The 21,104-nt window shown below is 47.1% G+C and overlaps 2 protein-coding genes and 1 long non-coding RNA gene across 4 annotated transcripts; 1 reads left to right on the top strand and 2 right to left on the bottom strand.

Moving 5' to 3' along the window:
- The first annotated feature begins 942 nt into the window (after nucleotides 1-942).
- Nucleotides 943-6,116, top strand: Cdx2 (caudal type homeobox 2). Of its 2 annotated transcripts, none has more exons than XM_047553794.1 (3): nucleotides 943-1,483; nucleotides 4,918-5,063; nucleotides 5,871-6,116. In XM_047553794.1, the coding sequence occupies exons 1-3, from the start codon at nucleotides 943-945 to the stop codon at nucleotides 6,114-6,116; spliced, it is 933 nt and encodes a 310-aa protein (XP_047409750.1). The 2 variants fall into 2 exon arrangements, with proteins under 2 accessions (XP_047409750.1, XP_047409751.1); XM_047553795.1 differs by having other exon boundaries at nucleotides 4,918-5,057; nucleotides 5,869-6,000.
- Nucleotides 5,277-8,253, bottom strand: LOC124985233 (uncharacterized). Its single transcript, XR_007108825.1, has 3 exons — nucleotides 8,111-8,253; nucleotides 6,883-7,067; nucleotides 5,277-5,866 (listed from the first exon to the last, which is right to left on the bottom strand). It is a non-coding gene; the product is annotated as an uncharacterized LOC124985233 (long non-coding RNA).
- A 1,883-nt stretch (nucleotides 8,254-10,136) lies between these two features.
- Nucleotides 10,137-10,420, bottom strand: LOC124985232 (acylphosphatase-1-like). Its single transcript, XM_047553796.1, is given in 2 exon segments — nucleotides 10,137-10,228; nucleotides 10,231-10,420. Coding segments are annotated over 2 exon segments (282 nt in total).
- Nucleotides 10,421-21,104: the final 10,684 nt, after the last annotated feature.

Below are 21,104 nucleotides of genomic sequence, written 5' to 3'. Positions count from 1 at the left end.
TTGACAACTCAAATTCCAAACATAAGATGAGTTTGAAGACGCAGCCTAATTTATCTTCTGCGGAGGGCAAGTGATTCCTTGGGCAAGAAAATAATTAGCGCTGATAGTTGCTTGGGGCAGATGTCGTCCAGGCCAGGGGCGCAGGGCAAGAAGGAATAGGACCTTCTTTTAGGGCTCCGCTCCGGTCACCCCACTGGCTGGTCAGAAATATTCCCATCAAAGCAATGATTTCTTTTTTCCTTTTCTCTTTGGGACAGGAGTTTCTTGATCGCCCCTTTCCCTGCGAATGCATAAACAAGACTGCTTCTGCCTCTAAACCCAAATTCCCACCAAGATAGCTCTTTCTCTCCCCCTGGCTTTTGCAAGTCTCTTGATTTCATTCTTTGAACCTGTGATTGGAGGTTAAAGTGCACCAGGTTGGAAGGAGGAAGCTCTCAACAATAAAGGTTTGAATATTTAGCTGTGATCAGGTCCCTGCCCTCTCGCGAACTCCCCCGCCCCTTATCTTTTAAAATGCAAATCGGGTTTCGGGGGGTTGTGCGCAGAAGGAGCGTTGCGCCTCGACGTCTCCAGCCATTGGTGTCTGTGTCATTACTAATAGAGTCTTGTAAACACTCGTTAATCACGTAAGGCCGCCGGCCTGGGGCTCCGCACGCCAGCCTGTGGCGGGTCTTCCCCGCCTCTGCTGCCTAGTGGGAAGGAGGTGGGAGGAAAGAAGGAAAAAGAGAGGGAGGGAGGAGGCAGGCCAAAGGGAAGGACCGCCTCGGAGGCAGAAGCGCCGCGCGGAGCCAGCGGAGCACTGCGCAGGCTGGGGCGCAGCCACCCGCCGTTTCTCTCGCCCCCTCACCCTTTCCCTGTCGCCCCTTCCACCCCCTCCCCCGGCAGCCTTCAGCGTTCCTCCCCAGGCAGTATGGTGAGGTCTGCTCTCAGGCCCTCGCCACCATGTACGTGAGCTACCTTCTGGACAAGGACGTGAGCATGTACCCCAGCTCTGTGCGCCACTCTGGTGGCCTCAACCTGGCACCGCAGAACTTCGTCAGCCCCCCTCAGTACCCGGACTACGGTGGTTACCACGTGGCGGCCGCGGCTGCTGCGGCCGCGAACTTGGACAGCGCTCAGTCCCCGGGGCCGTCCTGGCCCGCAGCATACGGTGCCCCACTCCGCGAGGACTGGAACGGCTACGGGCCGGGAGGCGCAGCGGCTGCAGCTAACGCGGTTGCCCACGGCCTCAACGGGGGCTCCCCGGCCGCCGCCATGGGCTACAGCAGCCCTGCAGACTACCACCCGCACCATCACCCGCATCACCACCCGCATCACCCGGCTGCCGCGCCTTCCTGCGCCTCAGGGTTGCTGCAGACGCTTAATCCCGGCCCTCCCGGACCGGCTGCCACTGCCGCTGCGGAGCAGCTGTCCCCGGGCGGCCAGCGGCGGAACCTGTGCGAGTGGATGCGGAAGCCAGCGCAACCGTCCCTCGGAAGCCAAGGTAAGCCCTGGGAAGGCGCGCGCCCAGCCGACGGCTGCTGGGAGGGCCTGAATCCAGGGCTCACAGGGTCATCCGGGCTGTCTGGGAGCTTTGGGCCCGAAGGGCAGGCGAGGGAGCAAGTTCAGGGAGGCTCTGGGGGCTTCACCGGCTGCTGCTCCCGGGAATGGATACTTGGGGTCTCACCACCCTGGGTTCAGTTTAGGGCAGAAGAAAGGCTTGCTCTTTCCAAGAGTTCCTCATTCACAACCACGGGACACCTTCGGGAAGATCCCGCGAATGTTGGCGTGAGCTCGACTTCCCGCTCACTTGCTGCCTCCTGCATTCCTTGGGCAGCTCCTGGCCGCCAAGGAGAAGGAGCTTTGAACTTCTGCGGAGCCGTATCTACATCATTTCTCTCCGTGCTGTCCTCCCCCATCTGAGCCACCCCAAAAGAGAGGCGGGTGGGAAGAAAGGGCGGCAAGGCTGCATGTGGGCCTATGTTTGGTCAACTAGGCCAATCCAAGGGGTCGGAGCTACAGAGAGCAGAGGGACCGAGAAAGCTGCTGTCGCCGGGAAGAAGGTGCTGACCGAAAGAACTCAGGGGAAGGGGGCGCGCCCAGGTCCCTGAACCTTTGGTCTGCAGAGGGATTATTCAAGAAAGAAGCTGCGGGAGTCCTCTTGTGTCTACGGAAAGAGCAAGAAAAGGGGGGAGAAAAAACCCTGGCGTGATTCAACCGCTGCTCCAGACAAGGGTCATTTTTCCTGAACTTTCTTTTCAAGGATCTTGTGTGTGTGTGTGTGTGTGTGTGTGTGTGTGTGTGTTCAAGACTCCTTCCCTCAAAGATCCTAGGTTTGCTGGGATGTGGGACCCATTAGCTCCAGGTCTGCTCTTATTGGTATTGAAATGTGTGTGAAGGTGGGAAGGAAGTGAGGATAGGTGTGGTGGGAGAGTTATTTGAGTTCTCTTTTTACTCCATGAAGTGTTCCCCAGTTCTCAGCGCTTCCGCTTTCCCACTTCCTTCCTTGTTGGCCCAGTCGGCCCGCATTGTAAGTTATAGCCACTTTGCAGAGGTTTATAGTCAATTACAGCCGTATAAATCAGAGCGCCCGTTGGGGGCTGTCTCTGAACATCGACTTCTGCGTCACTGCGCACATGCTGGGAGCGCCCTGTTGGGAAATGCCCTGGAGTGAGAAGGCCACAGATCAACTCCGGGTGGGCTTCTGAGCCTTGGAGTGGTCCTTTCCCCAAGGGGAGGCGCCCTTGTCCTAGCACCGGCGCATCTCAGATCCGAGCTTCAGGGGCACAGTTGGCAAGGGTCACCTGCGGTCTAAGACCCAGTGCGTGTCGGAGGAGAGTGGTCGCGGGGCTAGGATCGGATGCGGTGTGGAGGGGGGATGGGAAGCCGCAGGAGCCCAGGCCGCGGGGTCAGCAGATGAGAGGCCGCTGTGAAGTCCCGCGCGGAGGTGGCAAGGCCGCGGTCGGCGCCGGGCGTCCTTGTGATGTTAATGTGGGGAGGCTGCGGCCCGCGGGGCCAGAGCCCGACTCCTCTGCGGAGCGTCATCTGTCAAGGGGCGGAGGGGGGTGGGTACGCGGCCCCGCCGGCTTTGATATACACCTTCCCAGCCCTGCCATTGTCTCTTTTAGGGCCCGGAAAGAGGGTGGTGACTTTCGCAGTCAATAATGAATTCTGACAAGTCCCTCTCATCCCTCCCCCTTTTCAGCCCCCCTCCTTGGTTCCCAGGGGGTGCGGGGCGCCTCCAAGGCTCTTGGGGCGCGGGTCGCAGAGCGCACCGGGTCCTGGTCACCGCGTTCCCCCGCCCGCCCCGGACACTGAAAGGGCAGCACCCGAACAAAGGCCACTCCAAGGCACCCCAAGGCGAGTATCGCTCCTGGGGTGTTCGGCTAGGGAAACTATCCTGTGCCCAGCTCCCCAGGCCTGGACGCGGCCTTTATTTTCCAAGCGGGTTCCAGTCCCAGCCTGTCTTATCTGTGCAGCCTAGTCTGCGTCTCTTCCCTCACCTGAGCCAAGGGATCGTACCAAGGGCGGCGGTAGTGGATTTCGGGCGGTAGTGCATATGAACGCGCCCACCACGCACAAGGCGCCCAGAGCCCGGGACGTGTTAGTTCCCTTAGCAGGCGCGGGGTCGGACTCGCAGCGCCCATTCAAATGCGCCTGCCGGGCAGTGTTTATGTTAATGCGCCTGGCAGGGAGGGGGATGAAAGCCGGCCGCCATTTGCTCAGTAGTGGTAATTCAAACAGAATGCGGTTGTTATTAAGGCATTGAAAGGGCTTTTCTTTGATAAGATCGCCTTGTCCTGCATTGTTTGCGGCTGTGTTCCCCTTTCAGCGGCTCGGGGGAGCTCTCTCTGATCCCGCCTGTATCTTCCCAGGGCGCTTTTGTTGTGGTTTGCAAAGGGTTTTACCTGAACAAAGTCGGCCTGCGGGGCATTAAACACCTCCAAAGGCAACTCCCAGACCCTTTAGATCTTCCTGTAGGGATTGGGCACTATATTGATTGAACCTGTTCAGCTCCAAGACCACCCCTACCTGGGACCCAGTCAGAGAAAACGACTCCTGGCCAGGGATAGGACAAGGGCCGGCCCGGGACAGACGCAATGGAGACGCCAGGCCCGGGCCTGCTCCAACAGCAGTGACACTATTTGTCAAGGCCCTCCAGTAAAACAATCAACCCAAGATTTAATATGTTGACTCAATCCAATGATCATAGATCACTGGTCAGAATAGCTCTAGTGGGGTTTGCAGTAGGAATAAATGGAGGATTAAAAAAGAAAAAGTACCCAAGGCTACACCTGGTTCCAGCAGGTATATTGTCCGCAGCAGGAGCTACAGTCTGCCTGCCAGCATAGGTTACTGCCTGAGCCCAACCCAGAATTCATTTGGATGATCTGATGTGACTGCAGGATAGTTCTGGTGACTTGAGGGAAACTGTCAGCTCCTGTATCCCTCTTTCCATTTGTAGTAAAACAAACTAACTCCTATCCCACAACACATAGAACTCCAACTGTTTCCAGATGGGATGCTGGTCTCTGATAGATCTGATAATCTGGATATTCCCAGAGTCTGGCCACTCCCCCCCCCACATGGTCCCCTTCCTTTGGTGCTAAATGTATTTCAGTACTATATTTGGTTTATCAAAATGGTGAGCTGCGCTGGGTTCTGCTATCTTCTCTGTGGGTGAGGTTTTAGTTTTTCTAAATTTTTAAAAACCACTTAACCCCAAGGTTAGTTTAGTTGCCCTGCTAACCTCACACCCTCCCTCTCCCCCAGGATTCTCTGGGGGGTCTTGTCAGACTTGGCAGGAACCAGCCAAACCCCCTGGCCTCCCAGGGTGGTGGAGGAAGAGAAATAGCCCCCAGTTAGGGAGGTTTGTCATTACCTATGACTGATGGGCTGCTTTGTGGTTCTCAGGCCTAACTTCTCCTTCCTCCACAGTGAAAACCAGAACGAAAGACAAATACCGAGTGGTGTACACGGACCACCAGCGGCTGGAACTGGAGAAGGAGTTTCACTACAGTCGCTACATCACCATTCGGAGGAAAGCTGAGCTGGCTGCCACACTGGGGCTCTCTGAGAGACAGGTGGGACTCACCCTGCGCTTGCAGGCCTGGCTGCTGCTTGGGGGAGACCTCCAGGGAGAATTAGGAAGCCTGGCCAAGGGTCCACTTAGCTCTGTGGGATTAAAAGGGCATTTGCATTTTGAATGCTTTTCTTAAAGTCTTCCTTCTACCTCGGGTTATATTTTCTGATGTCGTTGAAAGTTTCTTTTCAGAGAGGTGCAAGAAAAAGCCAAGAGCATTACTTTAATCTTGAATTCTAGTTGGGCAATAAAGACATGTTTTCTTTGTGCCCATCATTAGGAAAAATAAAGAGCCCAGTTTCTGCTCATAAAAACTAGAGGGGCAACACTTGGCTTATGAACACTATAGTCTGGAAAGCAAAGCAAAACAAAACCAAAAGCAGGTCAAACTCATAGCCAGGAAGCTCCACATTAAATCTCATTTTCAGCTCCAAGGTGAGGAATATTACAGTTCAGTTTAGCTATGAGGGGCAAAGGTTGTCATGTGAAGTATACCTAGCACTGGCCTCCTTGTGCTTGTGTAGGGAGGGACTTGTAGCAAGTTTCTGTTTTCCTTGGTTCTGAGACTCTGTACTTTTCCAGTAAAGATTCCTTTGGAAAGAAACACAGGGAGCAAGGAAGGAGGAAGACTCTTTTCAGGAGGCTGAATTGGGTGTGGAAATGGCTCCAGGGTTAGGCTGTTAGGAAGATATCCAATGAAAGCTTCCAACGACGAGTTTGGGGTTCTTTTGTTGGAGAGGAAGATATTGGTGCTACAGTTCCCCTTTTCCTTCACATCTTCTGTTTTGCTCCACCTTTCCATTTCTAGGTTAAAATTTGGTTTCAGAACCGCAGAGCAAAGGAAAGGAAAATCAACAAGAAGAAGTTACAGCAACAGCAGCAGCAGCAGCCCCAGCCGCCTCCCCAACAGCCTCCCCAGCCACAGCCGGGGCCTCTGAGAAGTGTCCCGGAGCCCTTGAGTCCTGTGTCTTCCCTCCAAGGCTCAGTGCCTGGCTCTGTCCCTGGGGTTCTGGGGCCAACTGGGGGGGTGTTAAACCCCACTGTCACCCAGTGACCCACAGTGGTCTGTGGCTGCACCAGAGCAATTCCAGGCTGAGCCATGAGGAGCATGGACTCTGCTAGAATCCTCAGAAGAGACCCCTTCCCTCCCACCTACAAACATAACTACAAGCCTAGCTCTCAGAGGAAGCTTGGGGGCCAGGAGTAAAGACAAGTGGGATTGGGGGCCTCAAGGAAGATATCTTCCAGATTTTTTACTTTTTCCCATCTGACATTTTGCCGGCGAGGATACAGGAAATGACCAGTGAGGCTTCATTTGGTACTGGCAAAAGTATTGCCTGGACTGGCTACAGTGACCAAGCCTTCGTCCCTTCTGCCCCAGCTCTTTGCCTCCAAAATCTGTGGGCTGCATCTCTGATTGGAGCTGAGGGGAGAGAGGGAACCCGCAACACTCGGAGCCAAGATGGCTGCTTCCTGCTCAATGCCTTCCAAGGACCAGCTGGCCCTCCTGCCTCAGGGGCAAGCATGATTTAAACTGCAGAAGCCAGAGGCAGCTAAGATAGAAAGCTGGACTGACCAAAGACTGCAGAACCCCAGGTGGTCTGTGTCTTTCTTCTCCCTTCCCAGACCAGGAAAGGCTTAGCTGGTGCATGTGAGTGTGGGGTGTGTGTGTGTGTGTGTGTGTGTGTGTGTGTGTGGCGGTGGTGAGTGGACTCCAGGCATAACATGGGAGGCCCCCGCCCAGGGCCTTGTTTAGAAAGCCTGTCACCAGAGCTTCTCTGGGCTGAATGTATGTCAGTGCTATAAATGCCAGAGCTAACCTGGACTTCCTGTCATTTTCACAATCTTGGGCCTGATGAAGAAGGGGAGTTTTTGTTGTTGTTGCTGCTGTTTGGGTTGTTGGTCTGTGTAACATCCCAGTCAGCCTTTTAAAAGCCTTCTGGATCCATGGGGAGAGAAGTGATATGGTGAAGGGAAGGGGGTGTCTGAACACAGCTGAATTTTTCTAAAAAGAAAAAAAAAAAAAAGATAAATGAACTTTACAGATTTTGTAATTGATTTTCTTTAGATTTCAGTGGAAATTTTTTCTAAGAAATGAAATATCTTACCTGTTGCAAGCTAAAAGTAGGAAAAAATCAGGGAGAGGAATGGAGAAGGTTATCTGGGAAGCCTCACTTTACCCCAGAGCGTCAGAAGCCTGAGGGAGCAGGTTCAGAGACCTTCCCTGCCCCCAAGCCTGAGTCCAGCCTTCGAGTGTGGAATGTGTGGTTCTCCTGGGGGTGCCTTTGGGCAAAATGCACATCTGAATGGTCAGCTGCTTCCCAGCTGCTGCGGAATTATGGGGGGTGGGGCCGAGAGGGCCTCCTCTGCCTTAGCATCTCATCAAACCCACACCAAGGCAATGCAAACACTAGGCAAACTTACTGGCAGTGACCCCTTCCTTCCTATGGATGCCCCACAAGAAAAAGATATATATTCTATTTTCCCAAGACAACATTTTCATGAATAGAGTCCTCTGAATCACTGGGCATTTCCTTAAGCCCTTTCCGCCTACCCTCTTTCCCCTATCCCGTGGTGTCCTTATTCCATCCCCATCCCACCCACCACAGACAAGAACTCAAGAATCTGTATAAGAAGATCCTTGCAGTGTTGCTTATTATCTAGTTGATCCGCTGGGGACCGGGTTTAGGTCCTGGGGACCGCGGTACTGGGCGCTTCGAATGGGCCTGGGAAAGGAGAGCTTGTCCCCCATTTCAATCTTCCCACAAACGCTTTAGAGCCTAGGTATTGCCTCCAACGCACGAAGAGGTGCCTCAAGGGTTGCGAGAAAGAAAAGGCTGAGCCCAGCTGGGAGACAGAAGGAGGCCTAAATGCCCCTTGCTGCACCTCCCCAATTTTGTAGCCCTTCCGGGTGGCGCATTGCGCTCCAGGATTGAGAAAGGGGCTCTTGGGGCAGAGCCCGCGGGCACCTGGCTTTAGAGTCGGAGATAAGGGGAGGGTTCTGGTACAAAACAGGAGGCCGCGTGGGCGTCCGCTGGGCTACGGTACCTGTTCAGGGCCAGGGCGATTCCCCACTGTCCGCGTATCTCAAGGCGCGGGGAGGGAAAGCAGCCCCGCGCCCTGACCGCGCCCACACGCCGGCCCTCCGCTGCGGCAGCCGTTGCTATGCGTTGCCGTGAAACGCCTGTCAATAAACCCTGTTTGGACAGTGGAACAAGAGCACAAGGGTTGTTTGCTTAGTGGTTAGAGGTTCAAAAGTCGGCATTGTCCCGCTGCAAACGATTACAAGTTCTTCCCCTTCCCGGGGCTCGGCCCTTTGTGCATGGGTCTGGGGGCCAGGGCGGGCGCTCGCTCGGCTACTCTCTGAAATGCAGGTACCGGGCTCGCTGCTGCGATTGCCTGCCAAGCCTCCTAGGCCACGGAAAAGGTGCAGACCTGCAAGGTTACCGCGCTTCGGACGCTAGGACTCCTTGTCACCTCCGGAGTGAGCCCCAGAGAATATGGAGCAGGGCGAAAGTGGTCAGTGTAGCCGAGTTTAGGGAGGCTCACCCCCTGCTGCCTGAGGTTATTTTAGACCAGATTACATAGCGGTTCCAAGAGCCTCCAGCACTGGGTAGGATGGGGGTCCCAGAATCCCCCGGCAACCGGGGATCTGAGTCATCGGCTTAGGCCGCCAGGGGGCGCGCGCGCTCTGGGAAGAGTTGAGGTGCGGCCCGCTCAACGAGCTCTGTTTGGAGCCGACCCGGAAAGGGCCCCAGTTCCTACCCAATCAGAAGGTACTAGTTCCAGCACCTTTCCACACAGTGGCTGTTCCCAAACTGAGACCGCAGAGATCTCCCCATGAAGGCCAGGCGTCTGTTGAAAACTAATTTCAGGGGCTGCGGTGTAACTCAGTGGTACAGCGAGCACTTAAGCAATCCCCAGCACCACTCAACAAACCAAAATCCAAAATCAAACAAAAACAACAACAACAAAGAAATTAAGTTCGGCGAGGGAGATTCTTGGATCTGTTGACTGTTCAAGAAAACAAATTTTGGGGAGGGGTTATCTTCCCCCAAATAATTCTTTTGCATAAGATAACTTTTTTAAAAAATTAGGTAATATGGCCACAGTACTAAATATGGTAAGGCTAGGAATTTAAGATAAAAATGGAAATAAAATGTACCAATGTTGTGGGACTCAAGTTTAAAAACAAACAAAAAAAAGTGTATGTGGAGGGAAAGCAGCCCGAGTTGGTTTTTTCCCTCCTGTGAACAATTCGTGACTTTATCTTATTCATTCAATGAAGTTAACAAGATGGATTGCTAAGGAAAGTTACTCTTCTTTCTATTAATGTTTAGAAATATTAATATTTCTATTAATATTTTTCTTTACATTGGCAAAGAGAAATTCCTTAAATAGCAATTAAAATATATAAACACTAATATTCTTGACCACTGGGGCAGGAGCGGGAGCAATGAACAGAAATGAAAGAAATCTCAGCTACAAAACAGGAAGGAAGCCAGGCCTGGTAGCGCCTGCCTGTAATCTCAGTCACTCGGGAGGCTGAGGCAGGAAGATCACAGGTTGGAAGCCAGCCTCGGCAATTTAGCGAGGCCCTAAGCAACTAGGGACATCCCATTTCAAAATAAAAAAATAAATAAAAGGGAGGGGGCTAGGGATATGGGGATGCGGTGGTTCAGTATTCCAATACCCAAGTATTCCTGGGTCCAATCCCTGGTACCAAAAAAAAAAAAGGAAAGGTCATATAGTTTTTAGGGCTGCTCTTTGCATCTCCTTTTAGAGAAAGACTTTTTTCCATCCTACTGACTTTGACTTTGGGGAGGCCTGAGTTACTACTTCCTTAACTTTGACATGGGAATCAGATGAGGTCATGTAAGCAAAAGCATCTTTTTTCCCCAATGTGTTTATATTTATTAGAATTGTGTAAAATTGTGTTCCATCACGCATGTAACATGTAGTAACAAATATCTGATATAAAAAATAACTAATTCTAATATTGAACACAGAATAGTTCTATATTAATAATAAAAATCAAAACTAAGTTTTTCTTGGAAAATTTAAATTTAGGCTATTATTTCACAATTTGGAAATCAGAGTAATCCAACGTCAAGATGACCTTCTCATTGCTGAAATTTGCTCTGTCAATGTGTGATTTGGGACTTCTCTCATCTCAAGCTATTCCTGCATGTGACGCACCTTGGAGATGGGAACTTGACTGTGCCCGTCAGTGTTCTGGACCCAGCCTACCAATCCTAGCTTTTTACACTCAGCTTGAGTGTACTTGCAGAAAAACACCCCTTGCACCTTCCCCAAAATTTGGTAATTCACTGATACCAAGGTGTCCCCTCCTGCCATGCTCAAACCCGCCTCCTCTTCCCCAAGGAGTCCGAATCCCACCAGTGAGCACCAAGCCAACTGCCCCCCAGCAAAAGTATCTTTACAGTGTACATACACAATACTTAGACCCTAATAACGACAAACTGCTGCTTTTTAAAAAACCACGAGCCATCTTCTGCAAAGAGCTCCAGAGTCCTTACAAAGAACTTTTGTGTGTGTGTGTGTATCAGGGATTGAACTCAGGGGACCTCAACCACTGAGCCACATTCCCAGCCCTATTTTGTATTTTATTTAGAAACAGGTCTTGCTGAGTTCCTTAGCACCTTGCTTTTGCTGAGGCTGGCTTTGAACTCAAGATCTTCCTGCCTTAGCCTCCGGAGTCACTGGGATTACAGGCCTGCACCACCGTGCCCGGCTTTACAAAGAACTTTTGAACAGTATAATTTCTCGAATTCAGATAGAATACCCTGTCCCAGAATTTTCTCCAATGCATTTTGCTTTTTCTTACTTTGTCAAAATACCCTCAAGTCTGTGATCTACTGATTTTCACCGCCTAGGTGTCTGTATACGATCTTGGCGGTAAAGCACTAACTAACATTCCAGATGTGAACACAAGTTACTAATCTGCATAACTTCCTTATCCTTTCATCTGTCAGAAGAAATGTCCCCAAATGCATCTAGTTTCAAGGGGAATCAAGATTAGTTGAGGGTGTTGTTGGGAACCTTCTTATAATTGATCAGTACATTTTTCAGCCCAAAAGGAGCAGAGAGGCAGATCTCTAACTAGATGGCATTAAAATTTTTGTAATTTTGAAACACTTTGCATCTCAATCTCTGCATATTGGCAAGGTACTTTTCCAGTAGCTGTTTCAAGAGCCTGCTGTCCTTTTCATTTTCTGAGGTGGTCTTGTCCCTCGAAGTCATCAAGCATTGTACTTTAGTCCTCATGAGTCCCCTTCATTCCTACTGTACCAGCAGGTCTTATATTAAATACGCTTCTCTTTGGAGGATAAAGAAAACCCCAGTTCATATCTAAATTATGTAGATTAACTTGTAAATATTTAAAACATTTAAATCATCTTCTTCAATGACTCCTAGACTATATGAACTTCTGACCCCCATTAAATCATATATTCATTTTTCCTTTTTTCCTCTCGCTTTTCTTCTTAAAGAGGGTGCACTATGATTTTAGGAAACCAAGCAGGTTTTAGTGACAGCTATGGCTGTCAGTAACTGAATGATATTGGCCAAACCAGCACTCAATGTCTTCTTAGCTACAAATCAAAGGAGATTATATATATATATATCATATATATGATATATGATTTATATGGGTTATACATAATATAATATATATATGGGTTACATATAAGATATATCATGACATTCTTGCAAGTTAGGAAATTAGATCTTGAAGAAACTCTCAAATTCTAAATAAAATAGAATCTGTCCATTCTAAAGATTATACGAACATTTACCTTGACATTTCTCTTGAAGGAATCAGTCAAAGAAGGTGGGGGCAAGTGCATAGGTGACCTTTGGCTCCTATGTCTCTAGTGCCCAAACATTACATTTGTTTTAACAACAGTGTTTCCAAATTGGAATTTGTCATTAACTATCACAGCTGTAGATAACATCAACTAAGTTACCAAGCCCCAGAGTTAAATGACCAGTTTGTTCTTCTTTCTACTGGATTCTAGAGATCTAATCCATACACCAAAATACTATTGGTTTTGATACAAAGATTTCCCTGAGATGAAATGATTACCAAATCATACCTTCACATGCACACATTTACTTAAAAAATAATATTCAGGTCCTGTGTTTGGTTTATGTGTCTAACATTTTATTGGTAAGTAGGAATGCTAGGCATTTCATGCATTTTAATATTTGAGAGTTAACTTCTAGAAAATAATTCTTGGGGCTGGGGTTGTGGTTCAGTGGTAGAATGCTTGCCTAGCACCCGTGAGGCCCTGGGTTCGATCCTTAACACCACAGAAAAATAAAATAAAAGCATTGTGTTCCCCTACAACTAACGCAAACAAACAAATAATTCTTCTCTAATTATTTGTGCGTTATCTCAGAACTTTCAGGGTTGACAATCTGCTATTATAACACTTTGTAATCTGTAGTATGTCAATAATAGGTTTTATACAAGTTGTAGTTGATAAATCCTCTCCAGACTCAGGAAAGCAAACAATGAAAAACAATGTAGAAGCTAGTCATTGTAGTACAAACATATAATGGCATGTTGTGTGTATGACACTTAAATAATTTTAACTTATTGATGATTCACAGAATCAGCAACAAGGATTAAGTACTAAACCACAGTTTAGGAGCTGTTAAAAATGACGTGGGCAGACTCTGTCTTCTATTCATGAGAGACACTTAGTATATCGTTCTTTCACTTCGTGTATGTAATGTTTTAAAACAAGACAACAAAAATCCAATAGAACTGTATGCTATTTTTGGTACTTGCCCCATACAAGCTCCAATTTTCTAGACATAATCATGTTAGGGTATATTTGTGTTGCCAGAAACAAACAGAAGACATCAGAAAGCCAGAACCCAGAGACCATTAACCAATAAATAGCAATATAGAAGCTTGCAGAACAAAAGTACTGGAGTACGAATGTAAAAGATAAAAATATTTTCCCCAAAACCACTTTACTAAAAATAATGAATATTTCAGAAATCCAAATTCTTCTAAATATTTTCCTGTTATTTTACCATACCTATGAATTGTATGTAGCCATATCACTATCTATCAAGAATTTATTACTATGCACATGGCACATGGACTCAGATACTTCAAACTGGAAAGTGATGAGTCTTGAGCACAATTACAAGTGTCTCTAAAAAACAAAACAATCCTAACAATCAATATTTATTTCTTCATTTCTAGGGTTAGTATTGAACATACATCCAATGTTATGATTGCTTCTCTTGGATGACAGAACGCAGAACGAAAAAGTTATTTACCAAATGATCATGCCCTCTAAAACTGTTCAGGGAGCAAATCTTTATTTGCATTTATTGTTATTAAATAAAAGCCGGATGCTATTTTTGAAAATCGAAAACCAGACAAAACCGGCAAGAAGTTTTCTCAAACAGAACTTTTCGTTTATTCCTTCCCTTTCACCCTCCCTCAGAGAAACTAATGTTTAAATTTGACTCTGAATGTTTTAGGCAGAAAAATGGAAGAAAGTTTGTTATTTGCTCATGTTCAAATTATCCAGCTGTCCAAACCGGTGTCACGGCATCTGTGCGCGGCCACGGCTGGGACAGCTGCAGCCTCGCCCTTTCCCTGCTGTCTGGATGGGCCAGTAGTGCTCGCTCGCGCACACCGGGGCTCAGACTCCGCGCCCCTCCCCAAGGCCACCCACGAGGACGTCCAAGCGCCCAGTGTCGCCCCCATGTCCTAGAGGACACCTGGGCGACGGTGCTCCCCCTTCCTCGCCCAGCTGGGCCGCTTCCGTGGCGTCTGCCCGACGGGGCGGTGCGCAGGCCCGCCACTCCCGGAGCGCGGCGAGGTGCAGGCGCAGTACCGGGCAGCGAGGCCTCCAACCCCGGCAGCGCCTGCCCTGCGGACCCGGAAGCCGCGACCCGAGCTTCCAAGCAACTCATTTTTCTCGTTTGGAACAGTTCGGTTCCAGCGACTGTATTTTGTCATTTTAATTAAACATGTCGCTGGGCGCGGCGGCGCACGCCTGTAATCCCAGCGACTCGGGAGGCTACGGCAGGAGGATGGCGAGTTCAAAGCCAGCCTCGGCAAAAGCGAGGTACCAAGCAACGCAATGAGACCCTGCCATGATTTTTAAAGGCGCGCACCAGCTAAGCACCGAGGGACCGGAAATCTGGGACCCGGCTAGAAGCTCCTGAATGGTTTCGAATCGTTGGAGCTGATAGCTCCAGGTCGCTGATGGCGGTGGCCAAGCCCGAGGGACTTTAGTTTGAAAGGGGAGGCCCGGAATGTTGGTGTGTGCAGCCCACTGAAGGCTGCCTCCGCCCGCAGCCTCCCGACACCGGGAAGACTTCTCCGGCTCGGCGCCCGCACAAGCACGAAGAGACCGGCAGGCGGCGCTGCTGTTCCAACCGAGCCAGCGGAACAGCCCAGGTCGGGGCGGATAAGGATCCCAAACGCCGACTGTGTCTCAGCAATCCCGGGTGGTCCTTTCCCTCCCCCTCCATTGCTTGCTTCCCCGACTGAGGCACCTGGCTGGGGGTCGGCCCTAGGCGAAGTTGCCTCGTATGTGAACAAACCTGCACGCTCCCGCCTTCCCCGACCGCGCTGTGGTGCTTTCACCCTAGTTTCTTCTATTTGCAGCCTAAAGAAAGCGCAGTCCCTTGGGCTTGGGCAGAAGCCAGCGGCCCCAGAGCCGGGTTGCGGCCCAAAGCCCAGTTCCGTGTCATCTTGAGCAAAGGGCCGCCTCCCTGGTGTACCCCTCACCAGCTCCAAGCCGGACATGGAGGCGCGCACCCGAAGTCCCAGCTACTCCTGGGAGGGTCAGTGGAGCCCAGGAGTTCCAGCCAGCCTCTGTAACAGCGAGACGCTCACCCCCTCTTTAAAAAATACGAAAACCCAGCTCCAACCATTTGGTTTTAGGAAATCTGATTCCTCCTCTTGGCTGAAATAAATGATTGTGGGTTTGAGGGCTGATCCCCAAGCCAGGGACACTTTGGGTTTGTGGGGGAGGAAAGAGGGTGAACTTTTAATCCCGTGTCCCAGCTAAATAATTTACTCAAGGTCTTCTTTCCTTGCCAATTCTCTTCACTTCTGGCCTTCACTTCCTGCTCTGTGAAGCCCCAGGGACAGAAAAGCCCGTTCTTAATAGAAGTTAATATTAATAGTGGCAGAAGAGGCCTTGCTTCGTGCTTCTCCAACCATTAGGCTTCTATTCTCGCTCCCACGCCCTGCACGCAAGCCCACTTCCTTGGGCAGTTCTTTTAGAATTGGAAATGGGTCTTACACTTCAGGCTACATTCCGAAACAAGGAAGCCAGAATAAGGCACTTGGGCCACGGTCTCTCTAAACCACATTCTTCTCTAGGTCCCAGCAGGGCGGCAGGTGGCAAAGGTCGAGCGTGCACAGTAGCTGCCCACAGAAGCAGCGCCTGCCGGCGGGGTCTGAAGGGAGATAAGCGGTTGCAGAGTTCGCAGGCTCAGGCTCGGTGGGAGAGATATCTACAGGAAGGGAGCAAGCAGAGCCAACTGAGGGAAGGCGGGGAGAGAAATTTACCAATGTTCAACATAAAAAAAAAAAAAAAAAAAAAAAAGACAACGAACTAATAGTGTAAAAAATTACCTAAGAGGGATCGAGAATGCTTTTTCCTAATGGGTGCGAAAAGAATTCTAACATGTCACTTTTCCGGTAGTTTGGTTTGGTTTGATTTGAGCTTTTATTATGCAAATTAAGGGCTGGCACAAACATTCCCTTCCAACAAATGTAAACAATACAGAATTGTAAAAAGAAAAATATTACTAACATCCTTCATCCCTTCAATTTCATCCCTTTTGGATACTAATATTACTATGGTTTGAATCATTCTAAGAATTGGTGTGTGTGTTTACACGAACATATAAAATCTTCTTCTTTCCTTCTCTCCTCCCTCCCCCGCTTCTTGTTCCGGGACTGAACATAGGAGAGGCTCTACCTCTGAGCTATATATCTCCAGACCTTTTATTTTTTATTTTGAGACAGGCTCTCATTGAATTGCCCAGGCTGGTCTCGAACTTGTGATCCTCCTGTCTCAGCTTCCTGAGTTGCTGGAATTACAGGTGGGTGCTACAAAACCGGCTTCTTTTTCTAGTCTTTAAAAAAATAAAAGCAAAGTTACAATTTGTTATTTTCTTATCACTTACTGATATATTGTGGGCATTTTCCCTGGCTCATTACACATAAATCCAATTGATTCTTAATAATTTCTACTGCACTTTATGAATATGGATATACCAGAATTTTGCTTATTCACTTATTCAACAATTTCTTTTTAATGTTTATTATGTGCTAGGTAGTGGGGAAAATAGCAGTAAACATGCGGATGAAAGTCTTTGTTCTTGGGGAGATTGATTCTAGTGGGAAGATACTCAACAATTTCATTTAGCTATCAAGGGTATTTGAGTTGTTCTTGTTTTACTATTACTATCTGTGTATTAAGATACAAAGGTAACCATCTTTTTCCATATGTCCCTTTGTACTTCTGTTGTTGTTGTCGACGTAGTAGGGATTGAACCCAGAGTTGCTCTCAGTCTTATGCCTAGCCCTTTTTATTTTTTATTTTGAGACAGGGTCTTATTGAAGTGCTCAGGCTGGCCTGGAACTTGTGATCCTCCTGCCTCAGCCTCCCAGCTGCTGGAATTACAGGCTTATGTGACCATGTCTGGCTCACAAAACTTTTTAAAACCCAGTGCTCAATGATGGTGAGGCACTCCTGCAATAGTGATGAGATAGTAAATTAATACATTTTTAAATGGCAATATGGCAATATATTTACAAATCTTTAAATGTTCCCACTCTCTTCCACATCTAGAATCCAAGTCAAGAAAATATTCAGAAATGGGAAATTGGAAATAAATATGGTTTTGGGTAACCAAATTATGGTACATGCTTTCATTAGAATATTACATGATCACTAAAGTTACTGTTTTCCAAGTTATATAATGGCCTGGGAATGCTTAGTCCTTTTGCCTCACACATCAAAAAATGCAAAGGCAAAATAGGCAGATATATAGCTCCTCAAATGATATCCATGCCTTAATTTCTGGAACCTGTGAATGTTACTTTATATGGTAAGCAAATAATCAGAAACACTCCCCCCCAAAATAAAAGTCCTTGCAGGTATAATTAAATTAAGGATCCTCAGAAGGGGAGATTATCCTGAATTATTCATGTGGGCTCTAAGTGCCATTGCAAACAGTATCATAAAAGAGAGACAGAATGGGGGAATGTAGCTCAATGGTGTTGGCACTTGCCTAGCATAGCAGAGGGCCTGAATTCAGTCCCCGGTAGGAAATTCCCCTTCCCTCCCCAACAAAGGAGCAGAGAGATGAGTACATGTTGGCCTTGAAGGTGAAGTTTGGAGCAATGCAGCAGCACACCAAGAGTGTCAGTCACCACAGCAGCTGGAAGAAGCAATGAGTGAATGTTCCCAGGGAGTATGGCATGACGATACCAATTTTGTACTTCTGAACTCCAGAAATATGAAAGTACCAGGGATTGAGCTCAGGGACACTCCACCCCTGAGCCACATCACCAGCCTTATTTTGTATTTTATTTAGAGACAGGATCTCAGTGAGTTGCTTAGTGGCTCACTTTTTCTGAGACTGGCTTTAACTCACAATCCTCTTGCCTCAGCCTCCCAAGCAGAACCACTGGGATTACAGGCACTACACCCCGACTGGCTCTGTTGCTTTAAGCCTCCTAATTTGTGATAATTTGTTATAGCAGCTATAGGGGAGAAAACAATAAAGCAGTGTTCCTGTTATGCTTTGTTGTGTGATAACAAAAAAAAAAAATGAGTGTCATACAACAGCCACCTCTTTGAATTCTGCAGGACTGGAATTCAGACCATAGCAAGAATGACTAGTCTCCACTCTACAATACCTGGAGTCTCATTTAGGAAGACTTGACTGACTGGGCCTAAAGCATCTGGAATTTTTTTGTTTTCAACTCATATATTTTGTGCCTGGGCTGAAACAAATCATAGGCTGAGCTCATTTGGGATTATTAATCAGAGTTCCTCTTCCTGTGTCTTGGGCTTCCTCAGAAGGATGAGGATTCTTGCACTGTGGTTCAGAGTTCCAAAAAAGTATACCCAGAAAGGAGCATGGAAGTCATACGACTATTAAGATCTAACTCAGAAATCACCTAGTGCTAGCTCTGTCATGACTTTCAGTTGATTGTAGCAGTGACAAGTCCTCCAGATTCAAAAAGAGGGACCATAAATCTACTTCTCAATGGGAGGAATAGCAAAGAATTGGTAACTGTGCTTTCAGACTGTCAAAGGTGGTCCCACACATACAAACTATTTACATTTTTCCACATTCAACTTCTCTCCCTGCCAAAATGTGATTGCATTAATAAATTGGGCTCATATTCAGGGTCCAGGATATCTGAAATTAAATCAAGTCCAGGTGTAGATCAGGGTCCTTGGGTTAGGGTCCTTGGGAATCGTTCCTCTTGATCAGAAAATTATGAAATAAAAAGACAAGTTTTTTTGTCACTCTTCTCTCAAATAAACCCAAAATATGATACTATACAGAATAACCACTGGAAATATTCTTGTTCTAAAGTAAGAAAGGGACTGGGGTGTAGCTCAGTGATAGAGAACTTGCTTAGCATGCATGAGGCCCTGGGTTTTATCACCACACCATTGTAAAAAAATGGGGGAGATGACACAGCAGTCATCAGTTTATATTAAATATGAGATCTATCCCAATTTTCATGGGGATGACTGTCTAAAATGTTCCCCCTGTCTTGCAGGACTTTGTTCTCATTCTCTGAGTCTTTTTTTTTTTTTTCATAAAAATACCTTGACTTGCATTTTAAAGCCTGTTTTCTGCCTATAGAAGGTTGGGGAACCTCATTTAATTTTTTATTATCTCTTTTCCTTTCAATCCAAGTTGATACAATTCCTTTAAAACATTTGTCGGTTTCTTATGCATCAATTTATAGAACTCATTCCATGAGATAAAGCTATACCCATGAATCGGTTTGTGATAAGCCCTTCTCTACCTTGAGCTCCTCACAAAGCTATTGTGCAAAAATGCTCTTAAGATTTTAATGTCCTAAAAAGGGACTTTAAAGTCATACATTTGACTTCATTTTCTTGACAGAGTCTTTGATTTAATCTTTGCTTAGAAGTCTTTCTCTTCCCTTTTCCTCCCTTTCTCCCTTCTTTACAATGCTGGGGGTGGAACCCAGGGCTTCACGCATGCTAGGCAAGGGCTCTACCACTGAGCTACATTCCCAGACCCTCAGGAATCTTTTCTCACTGTGAGAATCTTCTGCTAGATCAATTCTTGCTAAGAGTTCTCTGTTTCCCCTTAATTTTAGTTGAAACCTGAATGCTGTAATAAAAAAATTCAGTTCATCTTTAATCTTTCACATTTTATATAGACAGCTGAAAGAAGCTGGTGACATCTTTAAAGCCCTGTCTAGAAATTGTCTCAGCTAGATTATGAGTGTTTTAAGAACATTTCCTATTTTCCATCTTACCTCATTGATAGTGTCGCCACATTTCCTGCCAATACATAGCAAATACATTTTCTTTTTTTCTGTTTTTAAAATTTGTTCTAATTAGTTATACATGACAACAATGTATTCTGACACATTGCACATAAATGGAATATAACTTCTCATTCTTCTGGTTGTATGTGATGTAGAATTACACCAGTCATGAAGTCATATATGCACATAGGGTAATAATGTCTGATTCATTCCACAGTCCTCCCATCCCATTTCCCCACCCTCCCTTCACTCCCCTCTGTCTAATCCAAAGTACCTCTATTCTTCCCTAGTCCACCCCCTTATTATGAATTAGCATCTGCATATCAGAGAAAGCATTGAAACTTTGGTTTTTGGGAATTGACTTATTTTGCTTAGCATGATATTCTCTAGTTCCATCCATTTACTGGCAAATGCCATAAATTCATTCTTCTTTAAGGTTGAGTAATATTGTGTATATATACCACATTTACTTTATCTATTCATTTACTGAAGGGCACCTAGGTTGGTTCCATAGTTTAACTATTGTGAATGAAGCTGCTGTAAACATTAATGTGGCTGCATCACTGTAGTATGCTGATTTTAAATCCTTTGGGTATAAACCAAGGAGTTGGATAACTGGGTCAAATGGTGGTTCCATTCCAAGTTTTCTGAGGAATCTCCATACTGCTTTCCAGAGTGGTTGCACCAACTTTTAGTCTCACCAACAGTGTATGAGTGTATCTTTCCCCCCACATCCTCTCCAACATTTACTGTTGTTTATATTCTTTTTTTTTTTTTTTTTTTTTTTTTTGTGGTACTGGGGATCAAACCCAGGGCCTTGTGCTTGCAAGGCAAGCACTCTACCAACTGAGCTATCTCCCCAGCCCTGTTGCTTGTATTCTTGATAACTGCCATTCTGACTGGAGTGATGAAATCTCAGTGCAGTTTTTTGGGGAGAGGGTACCAGAGATTGAACTTAGGGGCCCTTGATCACTGAGCCACATTCCTAGACCTACTTTGTATTTTATTCAGAGACAGATTCTCACTGACTTGCTTAGTGTCTTGATTTTTGTGAGGCTGGCTTTGAATTCTCTCTCCTGCCTCAGCCTCCCAAGCTGAGCCCTGTTCGGTGTAGTTTTGATTTGCATTTCTGTAATGCAAATATATTTTCTTTCTTCCTGCTCCTCCCCAAAACATTTTATTTCTTTTCTTTTCTTTTCTTTTTTTCTTTTTTCTTTTTTTTCTTTTTTTTTTTTTTTTGCGGTGCTGGGGATTGAACCCAGGGCCTTGTGCTTGCGAGGCAAGCACTCTACCAACTAAGTTATATCCCCAGCCCCCAAAAGCATTTTCCTCACTTAATTCTGGAGTCACCCTGAGCTTTCCCAATGACTTTCTGCCACCCACATGTTTTCGCATTGGCTGAACACAGTACACAGTAGTTGTATTTTAGGTTATATTCATGGCAACATTCTACTTCCAGATGCCAAAGCTTAT

The sequence above is a fragment of the Sciurus carolinensis genome, chromosome 5 (genome assembly GCF_902686445.1).
Source record: "Sciurus carolinensis chromosome 5, mSciCar1.2, whole genome shotgun sequence".
NCBI classification, from domain to species: Eukaryota; Metazoa; Chordata; class Mammalia; order Rodentia; family Sciuridae; genus Sciurus; species Sciurus carolinensis.
The sequence above is the reverse complement of the archived record's forward strand: the minus strand, read 5'-3'. Positions and strand labels throughout refer to the sequence as shown.